This window comes from Anser brachyrhynchus (genome assembly GCF_964034855.1).
Source record: "Anser brachyrhynchus genome assembly, chromosome: 27".
Taxonomy (NCBI): domain Eukaryota; kingdom Metazoa; phylum Chordata; class Aves; order Anseriformes; family Anatidae; genus Anser; species Anser brachyrhynchus.
In genome coordinates this window covers 4,599,050-4,624,329 of record NC_137720.1, presented here as the reverse complement: position 1 = coordinate 4,624,329, position 25,280 = coordinate 4,599,050, and the positions used below count along the sequence as shown (strand labels likewise).

The 25,280-nt window shown below is 41.4% G+C and overlaps 1 protein-coding gene across 5 annotated transcripts in view; it reads left to right on the top strand.

The window, feature by feature from the left end:
• KDM5B (lysine demethylase 5B) overlaps positions 1-21,427 on the top strand; it is a 54,381-nt gene extending 32,954 nt beyond the window's left edge. For all 5 annotated transcript variants that reach the window (XM_080569062.1, XM_080569066.1, XM_080569063.1 and 2 more), the window contains 15 exons: positions 667-786; positions 2,423-2,617; positions 3,028-3,209; positions 3,810-3,934; positions 4,285-4,435; positions 7,088-7,202; positions 8,135-8,490; positions 8,845-8,983; positions 11,541-11,720; positions 12,574-12,732; positions 14,515-15,000; positions 17,284-17,395; positions 18,813-18,967; positions 19,551-19,877; positions 20,554-21,427. In XM_080569062.1, coding sequence (XP_080425188.1) covers positions 667-786; positions 2,423-2,617; positions 3,028-3,209; positions 3,810-3,934; positions 4,285-4,435; positions 7,088-7,202; positions 8,135-8,490; positions 8,845-8,983; positions 11,541-11,720; positions 12,574-12,732; positions 14,515-15,000; positions 17,284-17,395; positions 18,813-18,967; positions 19,551-19,877; positions 20,554-20,691 — 2,940 coding nt within the window. In that variant the 3' untranslated portion in view covers positions 20,692-21,427. The remainder of the gene's footprint in view (positions 1-666; positions 787-2,422; positions 2,618-3,027; positions 3,210-3,809; positions 3,935-4,284; positions 4,436-7,087; positions 7,203-8,134; positions 8,491-8,844; positions 8,984-11,540; positions 11,721-12,573; positions 12,733-14,514; positions 15,001-17,283; positions 17,396-18,812; positions 18,968-19,550; positions 19,878-20,553) is intronic.
• Positions 21,428-25,280: the final 3,853 nt, after the last annotated feature.

The following is a 25,280-nucleotide window of genomic DNA, read 5'->3' as shown; positions in this document are numbered from 1 at the left end:
TGGGCATAGAGTTTCTGGCAAGTGGCCAAAACCTGTTCTTCCTTTGTGTGTCATCCACATCCTCTTATTTTTTCTGGTTAAGTTCTCAGCTATTTAAAAACATTTTTCATCAGTTTCCATCATATTCCATATTAGACTTTTCATGGGAATTATGTCCCTTTACAACTTAATTAGCTTTTGACTAGCTGACCTTGGGACTTAAAGGAAAATGTGGAAAAAGCGGCACAATTTACAGTGTCTGCTGTGATTTGATAGAGTTCAAAATTTAAAGATGCAGGAAGATGATCCGCCTGCTGTCATGCCGGTTGTCTATCACCAGAAGTATTAGATTTACAGCAGTGTACAAACTTCTGAGTATGTTCCAAATTCCTCTTCCCTTTCAGCTACATGTTGAAGAGTCTCACCTGTGCTTTACCGGTGTAACTGTCAACCGAGCTAAAAGTGCAAAAGGCAGACAGCTGATGTAAAATCGCTCAGAGTGCGAGTATGGCTGAATGAAATCCCTTTGCTTTCTGGGGTTTTGTGTGTTACTGAATGCCAATTGTAATTCTAGGGTTTGAAAGCTATATGAAGTTACCATAGAAGTAACTGGGAACTGGAAATCTATATTCTCAACATTCAGTTCTGTTCAGTTTTGACCTAATGGTTGTCTGTCTTTTCTCGTAGGTTTATCGAACCAATCAGTGTGCTGGAGAGTTTGTGATCACTTTTCCAAGAGCTTATCACAGTGGCTTCAATCAGGGTTTCAATTTTGCTGAAGCTGTGAACTTCTGCACTGTTGATTGGGTACGTTCCAAAAACAGTATTTCATAAAGTGTGCGGTTCCAAAATTGTTCCTAGCTGATGTACACCTCCTAGTGTTTTACTGCTGATGAATAGATCTAGTCCACAAATCATAACGAGCCTGTTACTGGAAACATAATGTTTTGCTAAAGGTACTTTAACATAGTGAGCTGTGGGCTGTCTCTGGTTCTGAAAGTTCAGTCTGAAATTGTAAGTTAGGGCTGAGGTAGCAGCAGATCAGTAAGGTTTTGTGTATGCCTGCAACATGAAGTGCACCAGTGCTGCTTGAAACTACTCTTTTTTCATCCCTAAATTCCTTTCTTATCCTTTGTACAGCTGAAAAACAAAGCTGACTTGGACTTATTTCTAGATTCTTCTATTTTAAATTTGTTGGTTAAATTGGATGGCACACATAACCCCATGTTAAGAACAGTTGAAGACTTTGATAGCTCTCGTGGGGGGTGGGGAAATACACAGAAAAATCACAACTGATGTGAGTATGTCCAGTTGGATAGGAGAGGTGGTATATGTTTTCAGGAAAGATTACCTAATGAGAAGGGAACAGAAAGTTCTGAAGTACAAGGAAGAAAGTAATGGTATGTAATCCTTCTCTAAATTTCATTCAACTCATTGAAACAGATATAGGTACACGTTGCAATTATTAGGTCATAGTAATTTATTATTTTTTTTAATGAGAATGAATGAAGGAGAGTTCCTCCAAAGACGTTACAAGTTATCATTTCTCCTTCTCATCAGATCTCTCAGACTCAGTGTGTCCTTGCCTGATTTCATAATGGCCCGTTGAAACCACTGGTATTTCAGATGAATCCTCTTATGATCTGCCACCGCCCCGCCAAGTGGTCTTAGCTATTTGTAAATGTGACCTATCTAAAAATGTTGCTATATTTAAAACCAACCAAACAACAAAAAAAGAGACTTAGAAGTAGATGACTGAAACTGAAAGAAAGCTTTCTGCAGCACAGGGACTGCATTTTCATAATATTTGGTTTGGTTTCATTTTTCCCTCTTGCTCTCCTGGGAGTTTCATATGGGACTAGCACGTAACCTTAGCATCAGCATTACCTGGGTCAGCAGAGAGTCTTAAATTAAAGCAATGAGTAACCTGCCCAGCTTTTAATGAATTCGTAAGTCTGTCTGGGGTTAATTAGGGACTTTAATTGTTTGTGGAGTCAGTGATTTCCCGTGCTGAAGTACAGTTGATGTCTTCTGTAAAACAGACGTATGGTATGAGACTAAAAGTCCAGCTTGCCTTGCATCCTCCATGGTGCCCCAGCCACCATGCATTTTTAACTTGGGTCTTTCTGAGCCTACTGTGATGTAATGATTCAGTTGCCCCTCGTTATGGTCTCTTCCAGATGGTGTGTTCTCCCCTTGAGCCTAGCCAAACAACTTGCATTCACAATGTCTGCTGTGAAGGATTTGTAAGCAGTTCTGGTTTACAAGAAGTCAGTGGGGGTCTTGACTTCTCTTTTATTTTACATTCAGAATTATAAGTATTGGTGCTGGAAGGATTTGTCTTGACCTCTAATCTCATTGGTTTTGGTTAGCAAGATAAAAAGTCAGTATCTTAATGTAATTTTCACAAAGAATTCTTTTTTTTAATGATTTTTCAATGCAGCTGCCATTGGGTCGCCAATGTGTAGAACATTATCGTCTGCTACACCGTTACTGTGTGTTTTCTCATGATGAGATGATATGTAAAATGGCTTCCAAAGCAGAATTTCTTGATGTTGTGGTAGCATCTACTGTTCAAAAAGACATGGCTATTATGATTGATGATGAGAAGATGCTGCGTGAGAAGGTTCAGAAACTGGTGAGTTGTTGGAAATAATATTACAATGAATGAAGGAACATTGAAACAGTGGTGCACAATACATTCTCATAATTCACTGTGTTGTCAGTGGTTTAAAGCTACATAGTACTTACCTGAGTAGTAGCACTTGCTTTCAGAGGAATGCTTAGAAAAAGAACCATTTATCATGAACCTTGTTTTATCATCTGCCCTTTAATATCGTTCAGACTTCTTTTTTAAAGTATGTTTATTCTCTTAGTAATGTTGTCAGAATAGCTGATTTTTCATTAACCAAGATCTTTGTCTGCCTGGTTTTAATATCTTATTTCTAAACTTTATTATTCCTTTGATAAATTTAGCCTCTAATGTTTTAGTTTGGAATAATCACCTGTTTGTTAGACTTTGAAGTGATGTAACGTGCTCTTTTGCAGGGAGTGACTGACTCGGAGAGAGTGGCTTTTGAGTTGTTTCCTGATGATGAGCGACAGTGCTTAAAGTGTAAAACCACTTGTTTCATGTCTGCTGTTTATTGTCCATGTAAACCTGGATTACTGGTATGCTTGTATCATGTAGAGGATCTTTGTTCCTGTCCCACCTACAAATATAAACTGGGGTAAGCTTTAGATAGCAAATAACATTGGGTTCTGGAGATATTCATTATACATGTAGATATTGCAGACTAACAATCCAGTGCCTGTGCCGTTTTGTCAATGGTGCTAGTCTCAGTATTCTGCTTCTCACAGTCCTTTGCAAATGGAGTGCCCCCAAAACAAAGTGCCTTTTTTGTACTCATACACAAAGACATTTTCTTCTCAGCATTCTGCTCTTATTCTATAAGGGCAAAAATTACTGGATAAATTAGTTTGCTTTTTTTATTTATAGCAACAATGTCATTGTCCCCTATATTACTTCCAGTCCTTGCAGAGTAATCTTTTTTTTGTTGTTAGCTTTCCTTCCTGCTGTCACATTTTTTTTCCTGATATTTGTTGCATCTTTGTCCTACGTGAATGTAGCTTGTGCGCTTTTTGAAGTAATTGTATGATTTAAGTTGTCTTAGGTGGAACATGGTGTGGTCGTGGGTCCTGTACGAACCTTAGTGCACAGTAGATTGTATCTGTGTTGTATGGGCCAGCATATCTTGATGCCTCTCCCTCCCATCCTCATGTTCCTCCCCAGTTTTTGCTCAAGAGTTTGAATTCTGTGTTACTTCTAGGTACCGCTACACTCTGGAGGAGCTCTATCCAATGATGAACGCACTAAAGATGCGTGCAGAATCATACAACGAATGGGCTTCAAATGTTAATGAAGCTTTGGAGGCAAAAATTAACAATAAAAGAAGTAAGAATCTTACCTTTTGTTTGCAAAACATAATTTTAAAAGGCTAATTTTAAAGTTTTTAATTCTTGAACATTAGCAAATTTTGCCTTATATGACAATGAAAGAAATTGTATATAATTTTGTTTTAAAGTAAATACTTCAGCTGTTACAGTTCCAGAAATTATGCTAAGCTGTCCCTATGTGAGAAGATTATAAATCACTTTTCTTTTTCACATGAAATTTAACTGAAGTTTAAATAGAAATATATTAAATGTGTTGTATTATTTAGCCTTACCATTTAAAATCCATCACAAACTTAGTTATCTTAGTATCTTTAGTATCTTATGTTAACTTAGTATCTTTCCCAAAAGGTCTCGTCAGTTTTAAGGCTTTGATAGAAGAATCAGAAATGAAAAAGTTTCCGGATAATGACCTACTGCGACACCTCAGACTAGTTACACAGGATGCAGACAAATGTGCCTCAGTTGCGCAACAGCTTCTTAATGGCAAAAGACAAACCAGGTAAATGTTATTACATGTTTGCAACAAAACTGAGTCATCAGAGATAGATGACAGTGGCGACTGATAGATGCCAGTGTTCCGTAAGACTTAAAAATTAAAGCAATTTTTTTTTCTTCTGAAGAGAGCTGTCTTTTACAGGGGAGACTCACCTTTCTGCCATGCAATAAGTTGAACATCCTGAGCTTCCTATCTCTTCTTCCCCTCTGTTGAGCATCTGGGCAGTAAATTCTTTCAGTTGTTCCCTGAAAGGGAAAAAATGGCATGATGTTTCTAGACAGAGCAACTCCCGACATGATACAGTCCCTTTGTGCAGTGAGAACTGAAAAACTGTCAGTGGCGCATATGTCATTATATTTATTACACTTTACGCCTCATAGAAAAACAAATCTTCACTTCCTGAGCTGATGTAGTGGGGCTGTTATATTAGAGTTCTTGAAAAATACTTGTTCTTTCTTTGGCAGCACTTGTGTTAAATCTTCTAGACATGTTATTTGTTCAAGGAATTTAAAGACAGGGCAGTGTTTGGGTAATACAGCCCTTGTGGACTGGATGTCTGTCTGCCTGGTCTTGCTAGCACTTTCCATGCCTGAAATGAGTTAAAAGGAGTCAGAAGATCCAGTATAGGACAAGGCCAGATCTCCTGATTTTATCAAATCTATTGTGACTGTATTGATGTACCAGCTGTTGTCTCAGAAATCACAGATTACCATCTTCTGTTGCAGGTTCTCCACCCTGACCTACCTCTAGCCTCATGGGATGACAAGTTTCTAACAAAAACTTTTTTACCTATGTCTAGGACAATATTGCACAAGTCCAGTAATGTAATAACATGAAGTACTTCAGGGAAAACTGTTTCTCTTTTGGCCCACCTGGGCAGTTTTCAGTTCTCTGCTGTTTTGAACAATGTGGTGTTTGTCAGCGTAGCTTCTCGTCGTCTTAGCATAACCCCACGTGTGTGGTTTCTGCATGTTGCCTCCCTCAGCTGGAATATTGTAGCTTGTCACTCTGTTCATGCAGTACTTTAAAGGCTGACTTCTTAAGGACTTTGGCAGCAAAATATTCAACTACTGTTAAGACATGACTTTTGTAGCTGCACTTTCCCTTTCTAGCCATCCTTGCTTACTTCTTTGTAGCAGAGACTTATTACAAATTCACCTCTACTGTCTTGCATACACAAGCGGATGAATTCCCTGTCACAGCAGCAGAAAAGTACTACAACATTCTCTGAGAGTAAATCCTGTGACTCTTGCTCACCTTCTGTGTCTGTAGTACCTGAAGAAACGTAGATGGGCTGTACTTCCCATTGGTGATTAAACGTTGGTGTACGCCCATGGGCGATTAAACAGCCGTAGTAGATACCGTTTGGAAAATCATTCCCTCTACAGCTATTGGAATCAGGCCAAAAGACAGTGCAGCTGGGTAGTGCCAGCATTCTTGTCTGGCACTAGCCTATAGATGATACTGGAAGGGAGAAGTATGACAGCAGGGCCAGTACAAAGGGATGCTCTCACTATCCATCCCGTTCCTTCACCAGGCCTCCTGGCACCTTTTCTGCATAGTAGAGACTCCGGGAGTTTAGCGACCTTGTACATCTTTATGCTCAATAACCCTGGATGACCATGGGCTTTTCTTCTATAAATACCTTTTTTAGTTCATGTATTTTCTGGTTATAAAAAACATCTTGTGACAATATTGCAGTGTAGGGGTGTGTGTGTGTGTATGCATACATAAACATAGATTGCTTGAAAAACTTCTGCATTTTCCTGGAAGATACTGCAGAACTTCCACAAAAATAGTAAAATACTGTAGACCTTAAAATAGCTGTGTTGCACCTGAGGCTTTGAATTCATTTTTATTTCCTCATGTTCAGCCTAATATGGATTTTGGAACTCCCAATATTATCTTGCATACCCTTTAGAAATACCTATTTTTAACACAGAGTGATAAACTAAAGTTTATTTTATAGCATTCACATTCCAGTGGCATATCCTGCTGGGAGGTTGTTTTTCTCTTTAATTTAAATGAGATATTGTGGAATAAATTGAGCCAGCATTGTAAGACATTTATTTCCTTTTCTGTTCAGGATACTCAGATCCAGTTAATATTGGCTTGAGTTTAGAGAGGTTTTTAATACTAGCTAATTTGGTAACACTTATAAGCCACTTATTTGATACAGGGCATTCAGATAAAAATGAAAATGATGATTTCAGCTTAAAGAGGATTTTTCAGAAGTGCCTACACAACCTGTGAATACAAAACCCATTCAAAATTGGGATTTGTTCTCTTTTGGTATGTGCATGGGGAGAGCTTACCACAATAGCTATTGCAACATAACTGAATAGTTTACCCACAATTGCTTTGTGTTCTGGAAAAAAGTCTAAGTTTATTCCGTAATAACTAGTGCTCTTGCAAGGCTGAGGAGTTGTTCCACAATACTGTTTAATATGAAAGAGTGTTTTCAACAATAGTTTATTCTGCTATTGCCAACTTAAGTTTTCCAATCTATGTAAGCCCTAGGCTGCTTTGGGTGCCTTTTGATTATTACATTGCCTATGAGTAAAGTTCAATTTACAAGAAATTATAAGCAGATTTTTGAGAAGTTTAGATTTGGTTTTAGTGGCATACAACAAATGTTATTGTGTGTATTTGCAGGTATCGCTCTGGAGGAGGGAAATCTCAAAATCAGCTGACTGTGAACGAGCTCCGGTTGTTTGTAAGGCAGCTGTATGCTCTGCCCTGCGTCCTCAGTCAGACACCATTACTGAAGGTAACTTGGAAAATTCTGGGGGAATGAACACATCTTCCATGTTTATCAGCGAGTGCTGATTATTTGCTCACAAGATGATCAGCGCTAAAGTGCTTCAAGATTTGATTTTCAGAATTTGCCAAAATACTGCATGTCCCACTGAGGGGGCAATCCAAGGAAACGGACCTAAATTCTAGGCAGGTGTGGTTCCTGTCTTAAAGAAGAGTCGCTTTGCTTATCTGAGACTCAGAACCAGCAGATGCAGTGGCCCACTTCTGAACCATCTCTTGAATGTCCATAGACAGAGGGTTGAGGGACCAGACAGTATCATATAGCTGTTTGTTGAATCCGAACACAAGTCTGGATAACCAGTTCAACCCAGCTTTATGACTGTGGTTTTTGAAGCTTTATCAGGTCTAGAATACGTGATTCAGGTAACACGTAGTGCTATTTACAGTTATTTGTTAATAGCACCATAACTCTGTGAAGTTACCTAATTATTTAAACAGCAGAATTTCTGAAATACCAGACACCCAAACAGACAGCTGGCATCCTTCTTAGTCTTAATGCTGATGTTCTTCAGCCTTCTTCTTCATCCCAGAACAAAGCCAGAAAATAGCACTGATGGAACACTTAATTTCCCTTTGGAGCCTTTCGCTTCTTCTGAGTTTGACACCTGTCCCTTAGTTTGAATGAGTTTAGAGTGGAATTCGCTTGCATTATGATCCTCAAGCTAGTGGAGACATTATTTCTGAGGAGATGCTGATATATACTATGTGTTGAAGACACTCTAAGTGTTCTAAATGTCATAATAATTTGCTGGGCATGTTGTGTGCTTGGCAATGCGATGCTTGTCAGGAAACTTTCACTTAATGTTTAAGCTTACGCTTAAATGTTTAAGAGATTTGGCAGTGCGTTTTCTTCTGTTTTGATGTTGAATTTATATATTTCAGGATCTTCTTGATCGTGTAGAAGCTTTTCAACAGCAAAGCCAAAAACTCCTTTCTGAAGAAATGCCTTGTGCTGCAGAACTCCAGGAGCTGTTAGATGTCAGCTTTGATTTTGATGTGGATTTACCCCAGCTTGCTGAGCTGCGGATACGTCTGGAACAGGCACGGTGGCTCGAGGATGTGCAACTCGCTTCCTCAGACCAAAACTCTCTTACTCTAGATGATATGAGACGTCTTATAGACTCAGGTGTTGGACTGGCTCCCTACCCAGCGGTTGAGAAAGCAATGGCAAAGCTGCAAGAGCTCCTTACTGTATCTGAACACTGGGATGACAAAGCCAGAAATCTGATAAAGGCCAGGTAGAAGCTAAATCTTACTGTTGCGTTTTGTAGTTCCATAAGCTATTTAAGATGGAAATAGTTGGCTTTATGTCTGAAGGGGGTCATACAGTACACAACATAAAGGCATAAATCCTGAAGGGAAAGGGACAGAGGTGGTAGATGAGTGACTGAGTGATTTTAAATGTTGGTGTTGGCTTGCAGTTTTTTTGGTGCTCCAATATCATTGGGCAAGTCCTCCTTTTACCACAAAGGAAGGGTTTTAAGATTTTTCCCTCCCCTCAGCGTCAGTGAGGTTGAAGAAGGATGTGTGTCCAGATGTATACCTGAAGTGTATTGCAGTATTTTACATTTTGAGCTGTTTTGTATACCTAGACCACGGCAGTCGCTGAGCAGTCTTGTAGCAGCACTGAAAGAAATAGAGGAGATCCCAGCCTATCTCCCAAATGGTGTTGCACTGAAAGATGCAGTGCAGAAGGCCAAAGACTGGCTGCAGGAAGTGGAATCTTTACAGGTACGTAAAATGAGCTGTTAGCTTTTTGGGGATTGATAGTAACTGCTGTCGTGTTAACACACTGCATACTCCGTTGTGTGTGCTTGGTGCTTCAGTACCCTGCAGAATTATGAATGCCTAATGTATAACTTCTGTTGCCTTAAATGTGGAGCAGTTATGCTCTGATGAGTGCTGTTTTAGTTCTGTTTCTGGGCCTGATCTCTGTTCATTCACCTCTGCAATAAATTGACCACAATAAAATCTGTAAAGGAGCTATTAACAAAAATGTCAAGTTAAAAAGATACAGCATTATGGTTCTTTATTTAAGGTAAGTTTTGCACAGTCACTGGTAACAATGCTCGTACTACTTGGTAATCCAATTGGTGTGTACTATTCTGCAGATGACAGAAGAACACAAGTATTCTTACGAAGATCACTCTTACTAAATAAGGTTAACTGTTTTGTATGCTAGTAGAAGTCATTTTGCAAAGACTCTCCAACCACTGTCCTAACTTAAAGGAATACATCTTAATTTCAGAGCATGCTTTCAATAATGTCAGCAAGCTAAAGAACAGCTACAGTGTGAAAGATGTTCATGGTCTTACAGTACTCATATAACACATAGCATGGAGCTGGTGACACTATCAAAGTTCAGCTTGTTGACTTTTGAATAAACAGATTCCCTAAAGTATTTAAAACTCTTTCAACAGCCTCTGTTTGCTTGGTTGAACAAATCATTTTCCTGTAGCATCTTCTAAATAACTTGCATCTCCTGATCCACAAATAATCCTGATCAGGCAACTGTACTGGCCCTTTATTTTCTCCATTTTTGAATGCACCTATCTGGAGCATGCTCCAAACTGTACTGTACTGCAAGTGACATCTCAGCAAGACCTGATGCTATAGAGATTCTGATGCTGGTGGTAGAATTGCCTCTTCTGAGGCCCTGTAGAATTCATTTGCTGTTTCTGCAGCTGTATCGTAGTGGCATTTCACATATCTTAGGGTTGAGAGGTATGGCCTCATTAAGCGTGGTCAGTCTCAAAGCTGTTTCTTGTTCTATTGCTTATGGTCAGCTTTTGATTTCATAGATTAAAGTACATGTAATTTTATATAGTTCTGTCAGAATTTGGAAATGGAAGTTAGTTGGCTTCTTCCTCCTTCCCTGTTTCTTCTATCCCTTTTCATTTTTGAAGCTCCTTCCAGCCTTGTGTGATTTCTGTTTCCATGTTTGCGCTCTGAAATAAGTCTTCGAGTGAGCAAAAAAGTGTCCTCTAAACAGAAAGATCTATGGAAGTTTTTACTTTGGCTTCTGGGACTTCTCACTTGAAGACCTTTTTGACCTTTCAGACAGTTTTCTTTGAGGATCCAATTTCCTTTCATGTGTTTTCAATTTTTTTTGCTTATTTACAGTTCAGTGACAGCTTAACTCTCCTTCCTTCTCACTGCCCACTTCCTTTCTCATGTTAGCGCTGTTGTTCCTGCAGCCAGACACTGCTCATTCAAGCCCAAGTGAATAATTGTAGGCTGGACCATCTCTTTGAAGTGGTTCACGTCTCAAGCCTCACGAGCACTGGTGCAAGGGGCTGATGTACAGATGATGAAAGGGTTGGTCTGTGACTGCAGTGATGTCACATTTTGACATAAATTGCCAAATAATTTCTTAAGTTTTCGTCTGTTGTAATGCTTTCTTCATGAAGTGAGCTCTAACCTGGCAATAATTTTCTTAGGCCAATCTGACTTGAATTGGGATTTTAAACGAGTCAAGAAATTTTTATTTAAAAAATTATTTTCTTAGGCTTTAAATTTTTGAAGGAACAAAGTTTGTATTCAAAATTCACTACCTTTTGAGGGTTATCTTAAGAAGTAAATTTTTTTTTTTGCATTTGTTAATTTCATACTTTAGATTCTGAAATTCTGCCTACTGAATATGGAAAAATGTTTTTGTATGTGCCAAGAATCTTTGCACAGTCTGAGTCTTGTGTAAATGCCTAAGGTCACTGTGACTTGCCGACAGCTCTTAGTATCTGTTGTTTGAGGTTTGCTGCTAGAGATGTCAGGGTTGTTCTGCATGAATGGGTCTCAAGTCCCAAATCACTGCCTATTTTAGAAATTACCTCTCTGTCCTGCTTTACTGTTGAACTTGGAACTCTGTTGCCTTAAGCATCAGTTGCCACGTGAATGAACAGAGGTCACTCTCAAGTGGCAAATTGGCTATTTGAAATTCTTCCTTGCTCTTGGCATACTGAGGAGTAGCTTGGATTTGCCTTCTGGGTCCGTTTCGAAATTAATTTGATTTTCTACTGGGAATGCAGATTGTTAGATTGGGGGCTTGGCTATGTTGTTGGCAGTCTTTTTTTTTTAACTGTTATTTGGTAAGGTTTTTTTAACTTCTATTAGTTTCGGCTGTGCACTTAACGGCTAGAGTATGAGCAGCTCAAATGTTGAAATAATGGGCACAAAAGTGATGAAAGTGTCTAAACAATAAATTCTCTACCTTCAGTGAATTTAAATAATTTACTGTGATTCATACTATGTCTTCTATACATCAAGCGTTTCCTCGTTTATAATCTGACAGGTTGGAGGTCGTGTGCCGGTGCTGGACACGTTAGTGGAACTCGTCACAAGAGGTCGATCTATTCCAGTGCACCTGGACTATCTGCTGAGGCTCGAGTCCTTGGTGTCAGAAGTTCAGGCATGGAAGGAGTGTGCAGCTAACACATTTCTGTGCGAGAACTCCCCTTACTCTCTTCTGGAGGTGAGAGATCTCAGCTTTGGATTAGACCACCGTTCATATGACAGCAAAAGCACATCTGAGTTGTGGTATTAACTCATCAAATAGCAGTAAATACTAAGTTTTAGGATTATATTACCTATCTTAAAGTTATTTCATTGATCTATGCTTTTCATGTTAATTTTAAACTTTGAAAATGGTTAAGATTTAGCTTTACTTTCTATATTCTTTTTAATAAGTGGGTGATGTGAGAATCCTGTTCCACAGTAACATTTCCAATAAGAGTATGGGAAGACTGCAAATTCGTGTCACTGAACTTACTTGAGTGTGTCAGGCTGCAGCAGCTGGAGTGTAGATCTGTATCTCATTTGTCCACCACAGCTGTGATGACTGCAGGGCTTTTTGGCTGGGCTGTGGTAAGGCTGAAGTTGTAGGTGCTTTAGCTGGCCCTCTGCATCTGTTGCTGCGTGTGTGACAACATCTGCAGTTCTTGAGCAATCCACACTTTTTAGCCTATACTGAACCCCTCTGCCACCCCAACCTTCCTTCCTCCATTAGGACTGGCTGGGGAATGAGACACAGCTTGTGAAGCCCCGTGCTGTGTTGCAGGGCTTCCAGCTTAAATCACGTGGAAGCTGTTCGGCTGTCTCAGGTACCAGCAGGCTGAGTTAAACATCCAGGTGTTTGCAGTCTGCCCATTGTATAAAATTGACTTTTTAACCTTCCAGCTCTCCCTGTTTTCCAGATAACCTCACCCTAGTCTCCCAAATCTTTGATGGAAAAAAAAAATGCAGGAATCCCTGTTGTATGTGGTTGTGTGAAGGCCAGATGAATGCATTAAAAATGTTGCAGACAATACTGCTTTCCTGTTCACTAGGTGTTATGTCCCCGGTGTGATATTGGAATATTGAATCTTAAAAGAAAGCAGAAGAAGCTGAAGGAGGCAGTGCCAAGTGGAAAGAAGAAAAGCACTAAGCTAGAGAGCTTGAGTGACTTAGAAAGAGCTCTTTCTGAGAGCAAAGACACTGCATCTGCGGTATGTGACTTTTTTTTTCTTTGAAATGCAGTTTCTTGTAAGTTCTTTGAACCTTTGTGTTTGCCTCACGTGCAGGAGTGTTGCCTTTCACTCCTTTCTGCTTGCTCTGCTGTTCTTCAGAAGAACTTCTAGGAGTTCGTACTTGTTTCAGACTTCCCAGAATTGCTTAGTTGTGTGTGTTGTTGTCGTGCATGCAGTAGCTTTACAGCTTGCAAGGCAATGCACATATCCTGACAAAGCACAGAAAGGTCAAAAATTGGGACGTATTTTCCCCATCCATAACAAAACCTTGTTAAAAACAGATTTTCCGAAGCCTGGTCCTTTCAAAAAAATCAATAAGATAACACATTTATAATTAAAACAAATATGAACATTAATTAAAGAAAACCTCTTGTATTATGGAGTCAGTAAAATACTAATTTTGCATGGAGCAAATCTGGTTGCTGGTGGTAAAGTGCTTCATCCCAAAAGACCTATATTTCAGAGCTTCCACCACAGTCAGATGATGATTAATGAAGGAGGCCTGTGTGAGAGCAGTACTAATTTGGTACGGTTTGAATATAATTGTCTTTGTGTGGCACAATTCAGTTTTAACCTATGGCAACTACTTGAAACCCAAATGTTTGGTTCTTAATTTTTTGGCCTCCCATGTTTGAAAACCCAGACTTACAGACTGAGTCCCTCCTAGGAGTGCTTGAAGGAGAAAAGCTTGGGTCCTTTAAATCATACCTCCTCCTTCTCTTTGACTTGGTAATCTCTCATGGACTGTTGTGTTACTGAAAGAGAATACGCACTGGACTTCACCCAGGAAAATGCATTCATTTGGCAAGTCAGGTTTTGCTTCTGATGTATGAGGGGAACTTATTATAGTGGAGGTTTTTTACAGAATGGCTGGGATACCATCCCAGCGCTGTAGCTGCAGCGCTCAGTACCCTCAGCAATGTACCGTGCTGTGCCCAAATCCTGGACATTCTGAACACAGTTTTCTAATTTTTGCGTAGGTTAATTTCACTAGTCATCACATTTCAAAGCCATGATGTGTGAAATAATAATGCGTTTTGTATGTTTATATGCCTGTGAGCCTGCCTATTTTCCTGTATATATTTAGTGCGTAATAACGTTGTAGAGAATTCATTAGTTGCAGCTGCAACTAGTAGCCTTTTTAAACTTATTATATTGCTATCCTTAATAGCAGATAATGCTAAAGATTCATGGGAAGAAAAAAAAAGGATCATAAGTAGATGTAAGAAAGGGAAAGCACACAGACTAAAGACTAAGCACACAGGTCAGGATATGGCCCTGTGCCATATCAGAGATACATTTATACTTCTGGAAACTGCTCAGGTGTTCTTTAAGATTATACAGAATCACACTACGTATTTGAGAGACACGTTCGTAGAGAAGCACTTGCAAACCAAATCTGCACTTGTCAGAATTTATTCTGCTTTAATGAAGGTAATATTTTTGTAGTAACAAACACGAAGGATTTAGAACAAAGAGGAAGGGAGTTAGGGTGTTATTTTTGCAAGGGAATAAGCTTTATATTTCTGGGCCTGATGAGAAAATGAAAGCAAACTGAAATTGCATCAGTATGTATCCTTGTAACTGCTTTGCTTCAAACACTGAAAGCTTTGAAGGGAGTCCCAAGGGATGAGGAGCTTTTTAAACATCTGAAATTGTCACCAGCATATCTTTAAGAGTGTGATTGTGCCGAGGTCTCCCCGCTTGTAGTAAGTAAGGTTTCTTTAGAAATTACATCCCTTTCTCTGAACTCCCTTTTAGATGGCTACGCTCGGGGAAGCCCGGTTAAAGGAGATGGAAGCACTGCGGTCTCTCCGAGCAGCAAATGAAGTGAAGGTGCTGTCTAATGAAGAGGATGCAGAAATGAAAGTCTGTCTATGCCAGAAGGAGCCGGCTGCTCCGATGATTCAGTGTGAGCTCTGCAGAGGGTTCTTCCATACCAGCTGTGTTTCGGTGCCCAACATTTTGCAGGGACCTCGTGTATGGCTCTGTCCACATTGTCATCGATCAGAAAAACCACCTTTAGAAAAAATCTTGCCGTTGCTGGCCTCCTTGCAGCGTATCCGTGTGAGGCTTCCTGAGGGGGATGCCTTACGGTATATGATAGAGAGAACTGTGAACTGGCAGCACAGAGCACAACAAATGTTATATTCAGGGAATCTAAAACTTATACAAGACAAAGTTGGCTCAGGATTGTTGTACAACAGATGGCAAGCCACGGCAGGCCATTTGCCAGAGACAAATAAGGTAAGACCGAGTGCTTCAGGGTTTCCTGGCTGTGGGTGGTATGTGGTCAGCAAGAACAGTCTTAAACACCTCTCTGTTTTTTGGGAATGTTTTATCTGCTCACAAATCCTGGCGAGACAGATTGTTTGTGTGTTCCGTTACAGATACGAGGAATTAGTCTTCTGTCTTGACAGTGAGCCAGGATGTGCGTGTCCTCCAGCAACAGCTTGGTGTTCTTTTTCTGCTGGAGTCCTAAGAACAATTACTCCTAAAGGGCCTATTTTTCCTTCTCCTTTTCCCTGCTTCTCTGATTTAAGATGACACCGTTAACGACAGTTGCTGAAGCTATTGTTTCTAAGAGCTCTCAGCATTCAATTAGTCTTTTCTTACAAGTATTTGAATATAATCGTAATGTTGAGAATTAGTAGCAGAGGCACCAACCTTCCAGTTTGTAACAAGCTTAGAACTCAGATAAGGTTGTTTTCAGCAGGGTGTCTTCATCCGCTGCTGCTCCTTCTCCTTATCGCTTATGCTAGAACTCCCAAGCGGAATCTTGGCTAATACTACCCCGAGTTAAGCTGCAGTAAGTGTTTTAGGTGTGATCTCGAGGGAGTCAGAAGCTGCCTCCAGTAAAGAGATCTTTCAGCAAAAAGGGCAAGGAAAGTGGGTTAAGCTTTCTAGCTTTCTTGAGATGATAAATGCAGGAAAAAAAAAAGCGAAATAAAAGACCTGTGCAGCCTAAAAAATATAAAATACCTTGAAGTTAAATGCACTGTTGCTCTCATGTTTTTACTGAGAAACGTTACTTCTGCTAGTTGAACCCTGCTGAAGATGGTCTGTGTCGGTGTTTCCATGCTCAGTTCCATATGAAATGCCACATGTGCTCAAGGAGATGTTGAGGCTGCTTGTCACGTAACGCTGTGATAACAAGTTGCCTGCGCTGACCACATTTTTCAAACAGACAAGCCTAACTTTAGAAATCAAAGCTATTTTTAGGCACCCAAGAGAATTCCTCTGGTAATTTAGAGTATAAAAAGTATACTTTACGAGACCAACTTTTATAGTTGATAAAGCTGGGCAACACTGTGGGCACGTTACCAATGTCTGGGGCAGAAATAGAAAACAGTGAGGCTAATTTTATTAACGTAGCTTTATTAGCTCAGCGTGGAACGCAACTAGCACTGCCTCGTAGCTGAAAGCAGCATAACCATTGTTGCGTGGTCTGCAGCTCAAGTCAGAAAACCTGCTAGGTCAAGGTAGCTACAGCAGAGCTAGTCCTTGTGATGCATTTCCCAAATGAGAAGGTCTTGGGAGGCTTGGTGAAGGGCGTCTGGCCCCAGGGTCAGCTCAGGCCCCTTCTTGGAGCCCGCAGTGCTGAGGGCACTTCGCAGGTGCCCTCCAGAGCCAGCTCAGTACAAGCTCTGAGCCAAAGCCTCAGTCTCAATGGACTTGAGGTTTTTCTTCTTTGAATGAAGTTTCTCAGCGCTGCTCTCTTGTCCCGTAACAATTGTTTTCCCTGCTGTCCAGGGTAATGCAACACTTGTTCCCCAGAGGTGCTCGTAGCAGTAACCACTGGAGTTGGGTTTCTTTGGCACTGGCCAAAGTGAAGAAGGTGGAGCATTTAACTGAGTTTGAGAAATTCATTTGAAAAACAGTTGTGAGCAGTTGAGGAGTGAGCCAGGTTTTGAAAGGGGCCCAGACACTTGGGCAGTGAGGTAGCTGATTGTTTGGGAGGCATCAGGTGAGACATCTGGAAGTAGCTTGGCAGGTTAGGGGAACAACTGCCATGGAGCAGCCTGAATGGCCCTTTTAGCTTTACCATTGGCATGCCTTCTGCGTGTGTTGATGTAAAGAAAAGTTCTTCAAAACAATTTGGTATCTCATTAGATCGTAACAGATCACTTTCTGTGAGAAATGACTTCTGTATTATGAACAAAAGAAAGGATAATATTTACAGCTTTAGAGCTGAAGATCTTGCTTCCACAAGTTGGTGATTTATTCCTACAATGACTGTGTTGTCTCTGCTCCACGGGCAGAGCATGCCGTTTCATGCAGTAGGTCTAGATTCTGATCTTGTGGAAATTACAACTCACAGCTAAGAATTCTGACAATAAAGTTGCTCTTGCCTATTTCGAGGTTTAGGATGAAGGATTTAGGTGTGACAGATGGAACAGTTTGCAGGAATACAAATCTTAAGGGATTGTAAGAGAAACAAATTCTGATTTTTGCAGCTGTTTGACACTTCAAAAACTAAATGTGTATTGAAAATATCTATGCATTATGTTATGTTTTGTTTCTTTCTAGGTTTCGCAAACAATTGGAGCTATGTCATTCTCCATGCCTCATGACTGGGATAACAGAACCATATATTTACATTCTCCATTTTCTACAGGACAGCAATGCATCCCACTTCATGGTTTGTAATCTTCACTTTGATATTTATTTTATTTTATTTATTTTTTTCATGCGTTTGATGGAGAAGAGAGAGTGTCCTGGTCAGTAGGAGGTGGCTACGGCAGGGAGGCACAGGATTGAGCAGCAGTGTGTCTGCTTCTCTGTCCCCTCAGGAACTTTGGAACTTCATGTCCCATGTTGGCAGAGGGGGAAATTCTTGGTACAGATTTCCCATGTGTGTAACGAGAAGATGTGGCATGGTAGGAGAAGAGGCATCAGCAGACAGCTGGCCCCTTCCCGCATGCACAGAAGCGCACAGTGAGCTGAGGCCAGCCAAGCGGGTTGTAGGATATGGAAATGGATGGGAGAGGATTTGGTAAGAAAAAGACCACTGAAATCGTAGGAACTGGATAGGAAAAACATAGGCATAGGGAAGTAGTGCTGGAGACAACAGGGTACTTATTCCGTAGGACACAGGTCCACATACGTTTGCTTGCAGCACGGCTGTCACAGCCACAGAGACTTTTTGAGTGTTTCCTTAGCTGTCGTGGCTGCAGGTGTTTTCCAGGCGTTGTGCTGCTCAGTACAGTTCTGCACACTTCCTAGCTCAGACTTCGTGTATTTTGGACTAACCCAGACACGGTAGAAGTGGCATCATTGTAGGACTGCAAGAAGCTGATTATAGTTTTTTCTCTTGATGCGTCATGCTGTAGGGACCCAGATCTAGCCTTACCTTCACATTTTCAAGTCAGTGCAGCTTAATCCATACTAATACTACACAAAATATTTACTTCAGTTTAATGTAAAATCAAGCAGAGCAGTCCTTTGGCTACCAAGTTTAACTGTACAGGCCTTATTTGAGTTTTCTGGCATACTGTACTAAAGAGTTATTAAATAGACAGTGATTCTGATGTATCCTAGCTGTGTCTGTTTCAAAAGCCTAATGCAGGTTTTGTAAGCTTCATCGCAGTAGTAGATGGTGGCTGTACAGCAGGAATCAGTTGCAAGGTTCATCTTTTCAGCTTTTCTTCCTCTCCCCTCTTGGCTTCACTTACAAATTCCACTCAGTTTGTTCATCTCATCCGCTTGTTTTGTAGTGGGATCATTACACTTCTTGTATCTTCAGAGGAAGTGGAAATTGCCAAGAACAATGGCAGTGTTTTACCCTAGAACCAGCAAGAAATGGAAGCATGGAAGGGTACTGAGTCACTGTACTGTTCAGTAACTTCTGTGGATGCCTTTATCTCTTTTTAACCCTGCTGTTGAAAATGAGCAGTGAAGAGGGAACAGATAAGAGTTAATCTGTAGAGTTGCAGATAAAAAAAAAAGTCTTTCACAGTTTTTTTTATGTGCTACCGGAGAAGAATTTTCATTATCTGTGCATTTCTCATCAGTGCTGACATGGAAGAATTCCTTTTCTTCTCTCTCTTTCATAATAGTCATTAGCACAGAGCTGGATGAGCTGATGATGGAAGCCCAGCTGCTACAGGTTTCTCTGCCTGAAATACAGGAGCTGTACCAGATCCTATTCACAAAGCAAAGCCCTGCTTTGCAAACAGAGCAGAAGTCATCAGTTGGACCGACAAATGAGAAGGCAAGTGTCTCAAGACAGCAATGAGATTGGGGTCACTTTGGAGTAGAGGTGTAGTCCCAAAGCTGGGAAAAAAACATCTGTCTGCCTGAACATAAAAGCTTTACAATGAGGTTTGCGTGTGTGTGCGTCTACTTCCATGAACACACATTTTGTTTGTTCTAAAGGGGTCAAGAAGTCAATAACAAATTTGTACAAACAATTGAATGTAATTTGTGGTCTAATGCATTTCTGCTATTTGAATCTGGATTTTACAGTCACTCTCTGTATTTTAAGTACCTCTATCCTAATTTGAACTGCGATGCTTGCCCTGTGTTTAAGAGGCCTTCTTAACTGCCTCTGAAGCCGTGGACTCAGGAAATGAGAGTTCTTTTTCCATAAACTTCTGTCACTTGAGCGTGACCCTAACCTTTGCCCCCCCACCCCCCACTCCCCCTTACACATCACACTTCAGCTGAAAAGGCAGCCCTCTTGTCAAACATTGAACACTTTTACTTAAGACTGCTCCTAAACGCGGGGTACAGAACAACAGAAGAACGTATGTTAGTTGTATACTTAACAGCTTGTCAAAATATCTTCCCAACAGAATGAGTGTTGCCGGGGAAAAAAGGATGGAATTAGTTACATGGAAAGAAAACTAAAGCGGCGTTTTGAGAGAGAGAGCTTCTGTGATGAGAAGAGAGCAAGGGTAAAAAAAATGAGAACACCCAAAAAGAAGAAACTGAAACTGAATCACTCAAGGGATCTCTGCACTAACAAACTGGAGAGAGAGCGTGAGCGACTCTTCGAGATGCAGCGTTCCAGTGAAAGCCACTTGTTTCCCTCAGATACGTCATTCTCTGAGCAGGAGGACTCTGAGGATGAGGATGCCATCTGCCCTGCTGTGAACTGTCTCCAGCCTGAGGGAGATGAGGTCAGTAAAGACAAACGCGCTGTGGTGTCCTGAATGCTGGGATCTGGAACATTCAGCTGCACTGAAAATGTTTTGTCTACAGAAATGCTGTTTAGAAAGAGAGCATGAGGCACTTAGAAATCCAGAAGCATTGTCTGCTGTTGCTGGACACCTTTAGTAATGATCCTTTCCACCTTCTCCAGTAATAACTAGAAATGGGGAAGGTGGGTGGACATCAAAACATCTGCATGGAGTTTTGGAAGAAGGAGATGGGGATATGCAGACGCCACATTCACTGGCACTCTTGAAATATGGGTGTAGAAAGACTTTGTGGATTGCATTTCCTATGGATAGGGACAGTGCCTTAAAGCTCCGCATAGGTCTATCCATACTGAAAAATGGAGAAGAGGGACATTGCCAGATGCTTGGGACAGCCAGTTATCACCTATAAACTCGCTGTAGGTGGGAAAACAACAGGAGGGATAAGAGAAGTGTGCCCTTCTTTCAGCTTCAGAGAAGCTGGACTGCAGCAGTCCAGAAAGTGGTGAGCACAAGTTAGAATATCCAGCAGTAGCCAATTGTAGAATGGTATGTTCTGTACTTGTTTAAATAGATTAAGAGCTGGAAAATAACTAGTGAATGCTCTGAGTATTCGTTTGGTCCTTCTCTGAACCCCGGTGTGTCTGTTCTCCATTAGGTGGATTGGGTCCAGTGCGATGGCAGCTGCAACCAGTGGTTCCACCAGGTGTGCGTGGGCATCTCTCCAGAAATGGCAGAGAAGGAGGACTACATCTGCATCAGCTGCACTGGGAAGGACTCTCAGTATCGGAAGTAAAACTCCCCATAAACCATTCAGAACTTGAGTAAAGAAGGTTATCAGAGTTTTCCAATAAAGCCACAGGGGCTGGTTTAAGAACCAGATTGCAAATGGTGCTACTTCTATCCTCATGGGATCATTTTCCAGAACTCAAAACAATTTTTGACACTTTTGTATTTTTCCCTTGATCTTTGTGGTTGTTGAGGTTTGAGAAGCTGACTGTTTAGCAGGGGTTCCCACCAATTTGGAAGGCATTTGAAACATGCACCTTTTATTGTACAGCATTAAATTACCTCTCTGGGATTTACCGGCATATTTAATTCAGCTTGGTTTAGGTGCAAAAAAACCTGCACCATGGATTTTCCAATAAATCCTCTTTTGAGGAAATCCCTGTTTACTCTGTTAACTCTTTGGAGACTTTAGGTTTTTTTCCACTTTGTTTTTCGTAGACTAGGTTTATTTATCTGAGCAATAACTTCTATGTCTGGTTTCAGTGACTGGAATGACAATTCTGAACAGCGTGTTGCTTTTAGCATTGGTTGATGTACAGAAAGCAAATGTTAGATCCTAGTGTCACTGACGGCCCAGTGACGTAGAAGACAGGAGAGAAAAAAAAAAAAGCTCTGTAAAGTAATTGCCACAGCTGTATTTTGGCTTTCTCCTTTTTTGGGTAGCTTGTATCAAATGTTGCAGTTTATATTGTGGAATAAACCCCTGGTTATGTTATAAAATTAAATGTTGGTGTTTTTAGAGAGCTCGAAATGCAGTTTCATTTCCCTCTGGATAGATCTTTGTCAGTGGGTTCTTATATTCAAGAGAATTCCCTCTTAAAGGAAAAAAAATGCAATGGTATTTTCTTACCTTTTATACTCAGGTTCTTACATCGGGAAAAAAAAAAGTTTTTCAAGTCTTTTCAAAGCTTCTCCAAAACCGTGGTTATTTACAGGTCTGGTGAACGGAGGGTCACGACTGCAGTTTGGCAGGTGAGGGAGTGGGCAGCAAAGGTGCGGGGCAGCTCCTGCTGCCGGCCTGGTGCAGCTGCCTCGTGCGGGAAGGACTCTCCCTGCAGCAGGTATTGCAGCTGGCCCGGCAGCACGCTTGTCGGCAGTCCACAGAGTGCTCTCTCATTCCTTTCAGCTGCTTGTGTTTGGGCTAAAAGCCTGAGGAATGAGGAGATTTGTGGACAGGTTATGATTCCGTCAAAGGCTCTGTTTGAGGACCTTAATGTGGGGGAAGAAGGGGACAGTGCAGCTGATGGCAGGCAGTAAGAAGGAGAAGAAAGGAATAAAATAACCAAGTGCACTATGCCCAGAGCTCCCCCAGGCCTGGAGGGAGAGGAGAGGCACAGGAAAGGGACAAAAAGCAAGTGGAGTCAGGAGCACAGGGAAAGAGCAGCAGTAGCAACAGTTCTGCCTCGGAGGGGACAAGACCTCTGAGAATAAGTTATTTTTCTGAGCCCACAAGCTTTGAATTTGAAGCACCTGAGGCTTACTGGAGAGCGATTGCTAATGCAGAATATAGCTCCTTTGGGAAGGGACTGGTGCCAGTGTTGGGGCTAATTGTCTGCCAAGGGTGAAACTTACAGGCCCTAGAAGATGGGAGGTCTCGGAGATCTTTCTGTCAGAGAGAGCACTCTCTTTGGGACATCCTGTCATCACCAGAAATGTGGCAGCGTTGGTATTCCCTCAGTTCGTCATCAAGAGGAAATGGCTGGTACACATTTTTCTACCATTTTTAGACCTTTCCCCTGCAGTAACAATGTGCAGGTTCTGGGCACAGTGCAAAGCCCTCGAGCGGTGTGTGGCTGACAACGACGTGGGGGATGTGCAAGAGAGAACTGTGTAGGAATTAGATTTCCTAGTTGTTTTCTGTTTGTTTGTTAGCTTGGTTGGTTGGGTTTTGGGGAGATGCCTTTTGTTTGTTTGTTTTACTCCTTTAGTTATGCTTTCTAGTCTCACGTTGATTTTTAACTGTTCTAGATTCTTCTGCATCAAATCATAGATGATTTGTCTAAAATGGGCAGAGGCAGTCAGCCTGAGCACACTTACATCAGTTCAATGTGTGTATACTTTCCCGTTATGACTTCATCATTTACTGTAATTGTTAAAAGAATGTTTTGTGATTTTGGTTGGAAGAAATCTTTGTGCAATGCCAAGATAACAATCCAAGCTGTGGAAAAAGAACTGATCTGTGGTGTCATCCTTTTAAAGCAGGTAGATGAACAAACTTGAAGGAGCTTGCACAGTGTTCTGATGTAGCTGAAAATGTTACCAAGTTTTCTCTCATGGTATTCCTCTTATTTTTATTTCCATTAAAGAGATGGCTGTTTAAAAAGAAGTGCCATAAGAAATACGATGCGATTAAGAACCAAGAAAAAGTTGCGATTTTATTGATGGTTCTGACTACAAAATTTCTCATCGGGCTCAATGAATGCAATGGACTTGGCAGTGCTCCGACCCCCACCCCATCGTTGGCCCACGAGAGCAGAGCTGCGTGTGGGCCACTCTTTGGCCCCGGTGGGCTGTTTAGGATGCAAAAGTGGGATTTAGAGTCTTTGTGACTCCGGCAGGCGTTGGAAATGCCTTGAATCACTGAGAGCTGTGAAGCACAGAAAAGTAGGCTGCCCTTGTGAGGCCCCAGCTGGAGTCCTGCACCCAGGTTTGGGGCCCCCAGCACAAGAAGGATGTGGGGCTGTTAGAGGAAGTCCAGAGGAGGGCCATGAAGATGATCAGAGGGCAGGAGCACCTCTCCTACGAAGAAAGGCTGAGAGAGCTGGGGCTGTTCAGCCCGGAGAAGAGAAGGCTCTGGGGTGACCTCATTGCGGCCTATCAGTACTTAAAGGAGACCTATAAAAAGGATGGAGAAGGACTCTTGGCTAGGGTAGATAATGATAGGAAAAGGGGGAATGGCTTTAAATTAAAAGAGGATAGATTTAGATTAGACATTAGGAGGAAATCCTTCACTGTAAGGGTGGTGAGGCACTGGAACAGGTTGCCAAGAAAAGTTGTGGATGCCGCATCCCTGGTGTTGCTCAAAGCCAGGCTGGTTGGGCCCTTGGCCTAGTGGGTGGCGTCCCTGCCTATGGCAAAGGGGTTGGAAGTGGATTATCTTTAAGGTCCCTTCCAACCCAAACCATTCTGTGATGGGAGGAAGATGGGAAACTGGTCACCAGGCTGGTCACTGTGTGCTCCGCTTCACAGCGGCGGCTCGGTGACTGCGTGGATTGGCAGCCGTGGATCTCTGTTCTTCTGGAGGTGGCAAAAGAGATGGTAGGCAGTTGTCTTATGTCAGCGCTCGCTAAATGAAGGTGCCAGAAGTGGTGCTGGTTTTCTTCAAGCACTTCGCTTACACCGCCTAACGTGCCAGCCGTTTTTGCTACTCACACCCAGATAATGCATACGTGCTGTTTGTATTCCACAGGCAGAAACTGCTGCTGGAATTTCACTATTGATGTGATCAGTGGTCAGCCCAGCTGGCCACCAGCAAAACCAAAAATCTGAGTAATCAAATACATTGGGAGAAAAGAGCATTTATACCAAGGGTTTGTTATATGTTTTTTCCTGTATTAAACAATGAAACAACCCAGTTCTGTCCTTCCCAATTGCATTCTAGGTGATGCTCTGTGCTGAGACCTTTAAGTTGAGAAGAAAGGAAAAGTAAAACTACTTAGGGGTTAAAGTGAGTTTCAAATATAGAAAAGGATGTAATTTCTTAGGGACGACACATCAGATCCCAATATTTCATGTACAGCTGGGGAAATTAGGGAGTACAAACAATTGATTCAGGGAGGGGGGACATTTCCTTTACAGCTGTGAAGTTGTTTTATATATTCAATGGCACCAGGAGAGGAAAAACAGACCTGAAATACCTTCTTTGTGCATTGTGGGACTTCAGCAGTGACTTGTTAAGAGGAAAGGGGATGGAGGGGATCTGATACTGAGTAAATATGCATATATTCATGTGAACAATGCAGGAACAAATGCAGTTAATTTTACAGCATGACACAAAAGCTGTTTTGTGTTACAGCTGCCTGTGATGCATGGAGGATTGTTTAGGCATTAGCGCACTACAGAGAAAAGGGAGTTAAAGGAAGGGACTTCAGCTGTAGGCTAAATCCCTTCCAGGGCAGACAAAAAGATCAGGCTGCTGTATCTGTGGTAGGAGAAATAGGTAAGTAGGACATGACTACACTTCTCACACGTGATTTAGGAAGGGAAGGGCTCTAGGATATATGTGCAGGCAGCTGCTACCTGGAAGCAAAATTAAGAAGCTGAGATGACTCTTCTATGAATCTAGCTATAAACGTGCTCTTCTAAGAGAAGGGTTAAGGTGTGCAGCCTTGAAAAATGGCTTTATTCTTTCTTCAGAAGTGAACAAGCTACATATTGAGAGTTCTCCTCTAGAATGTAAACACGTCAGTCTCTGAAGGCAAGAAGAGCATCAATAAAAACTGTCTGAAAGAGGTGATAAAACAGTCATTGCTAGATTAATACTACGGGTTCCGCATGTGGCTTCTATTTAAGACAGACAAAAATTGAATTTGGCATCATCAGTGGATTCCAGTAAAAAATGTTAGGTAGAGGGAGGAAATACTTTATGAACAAACA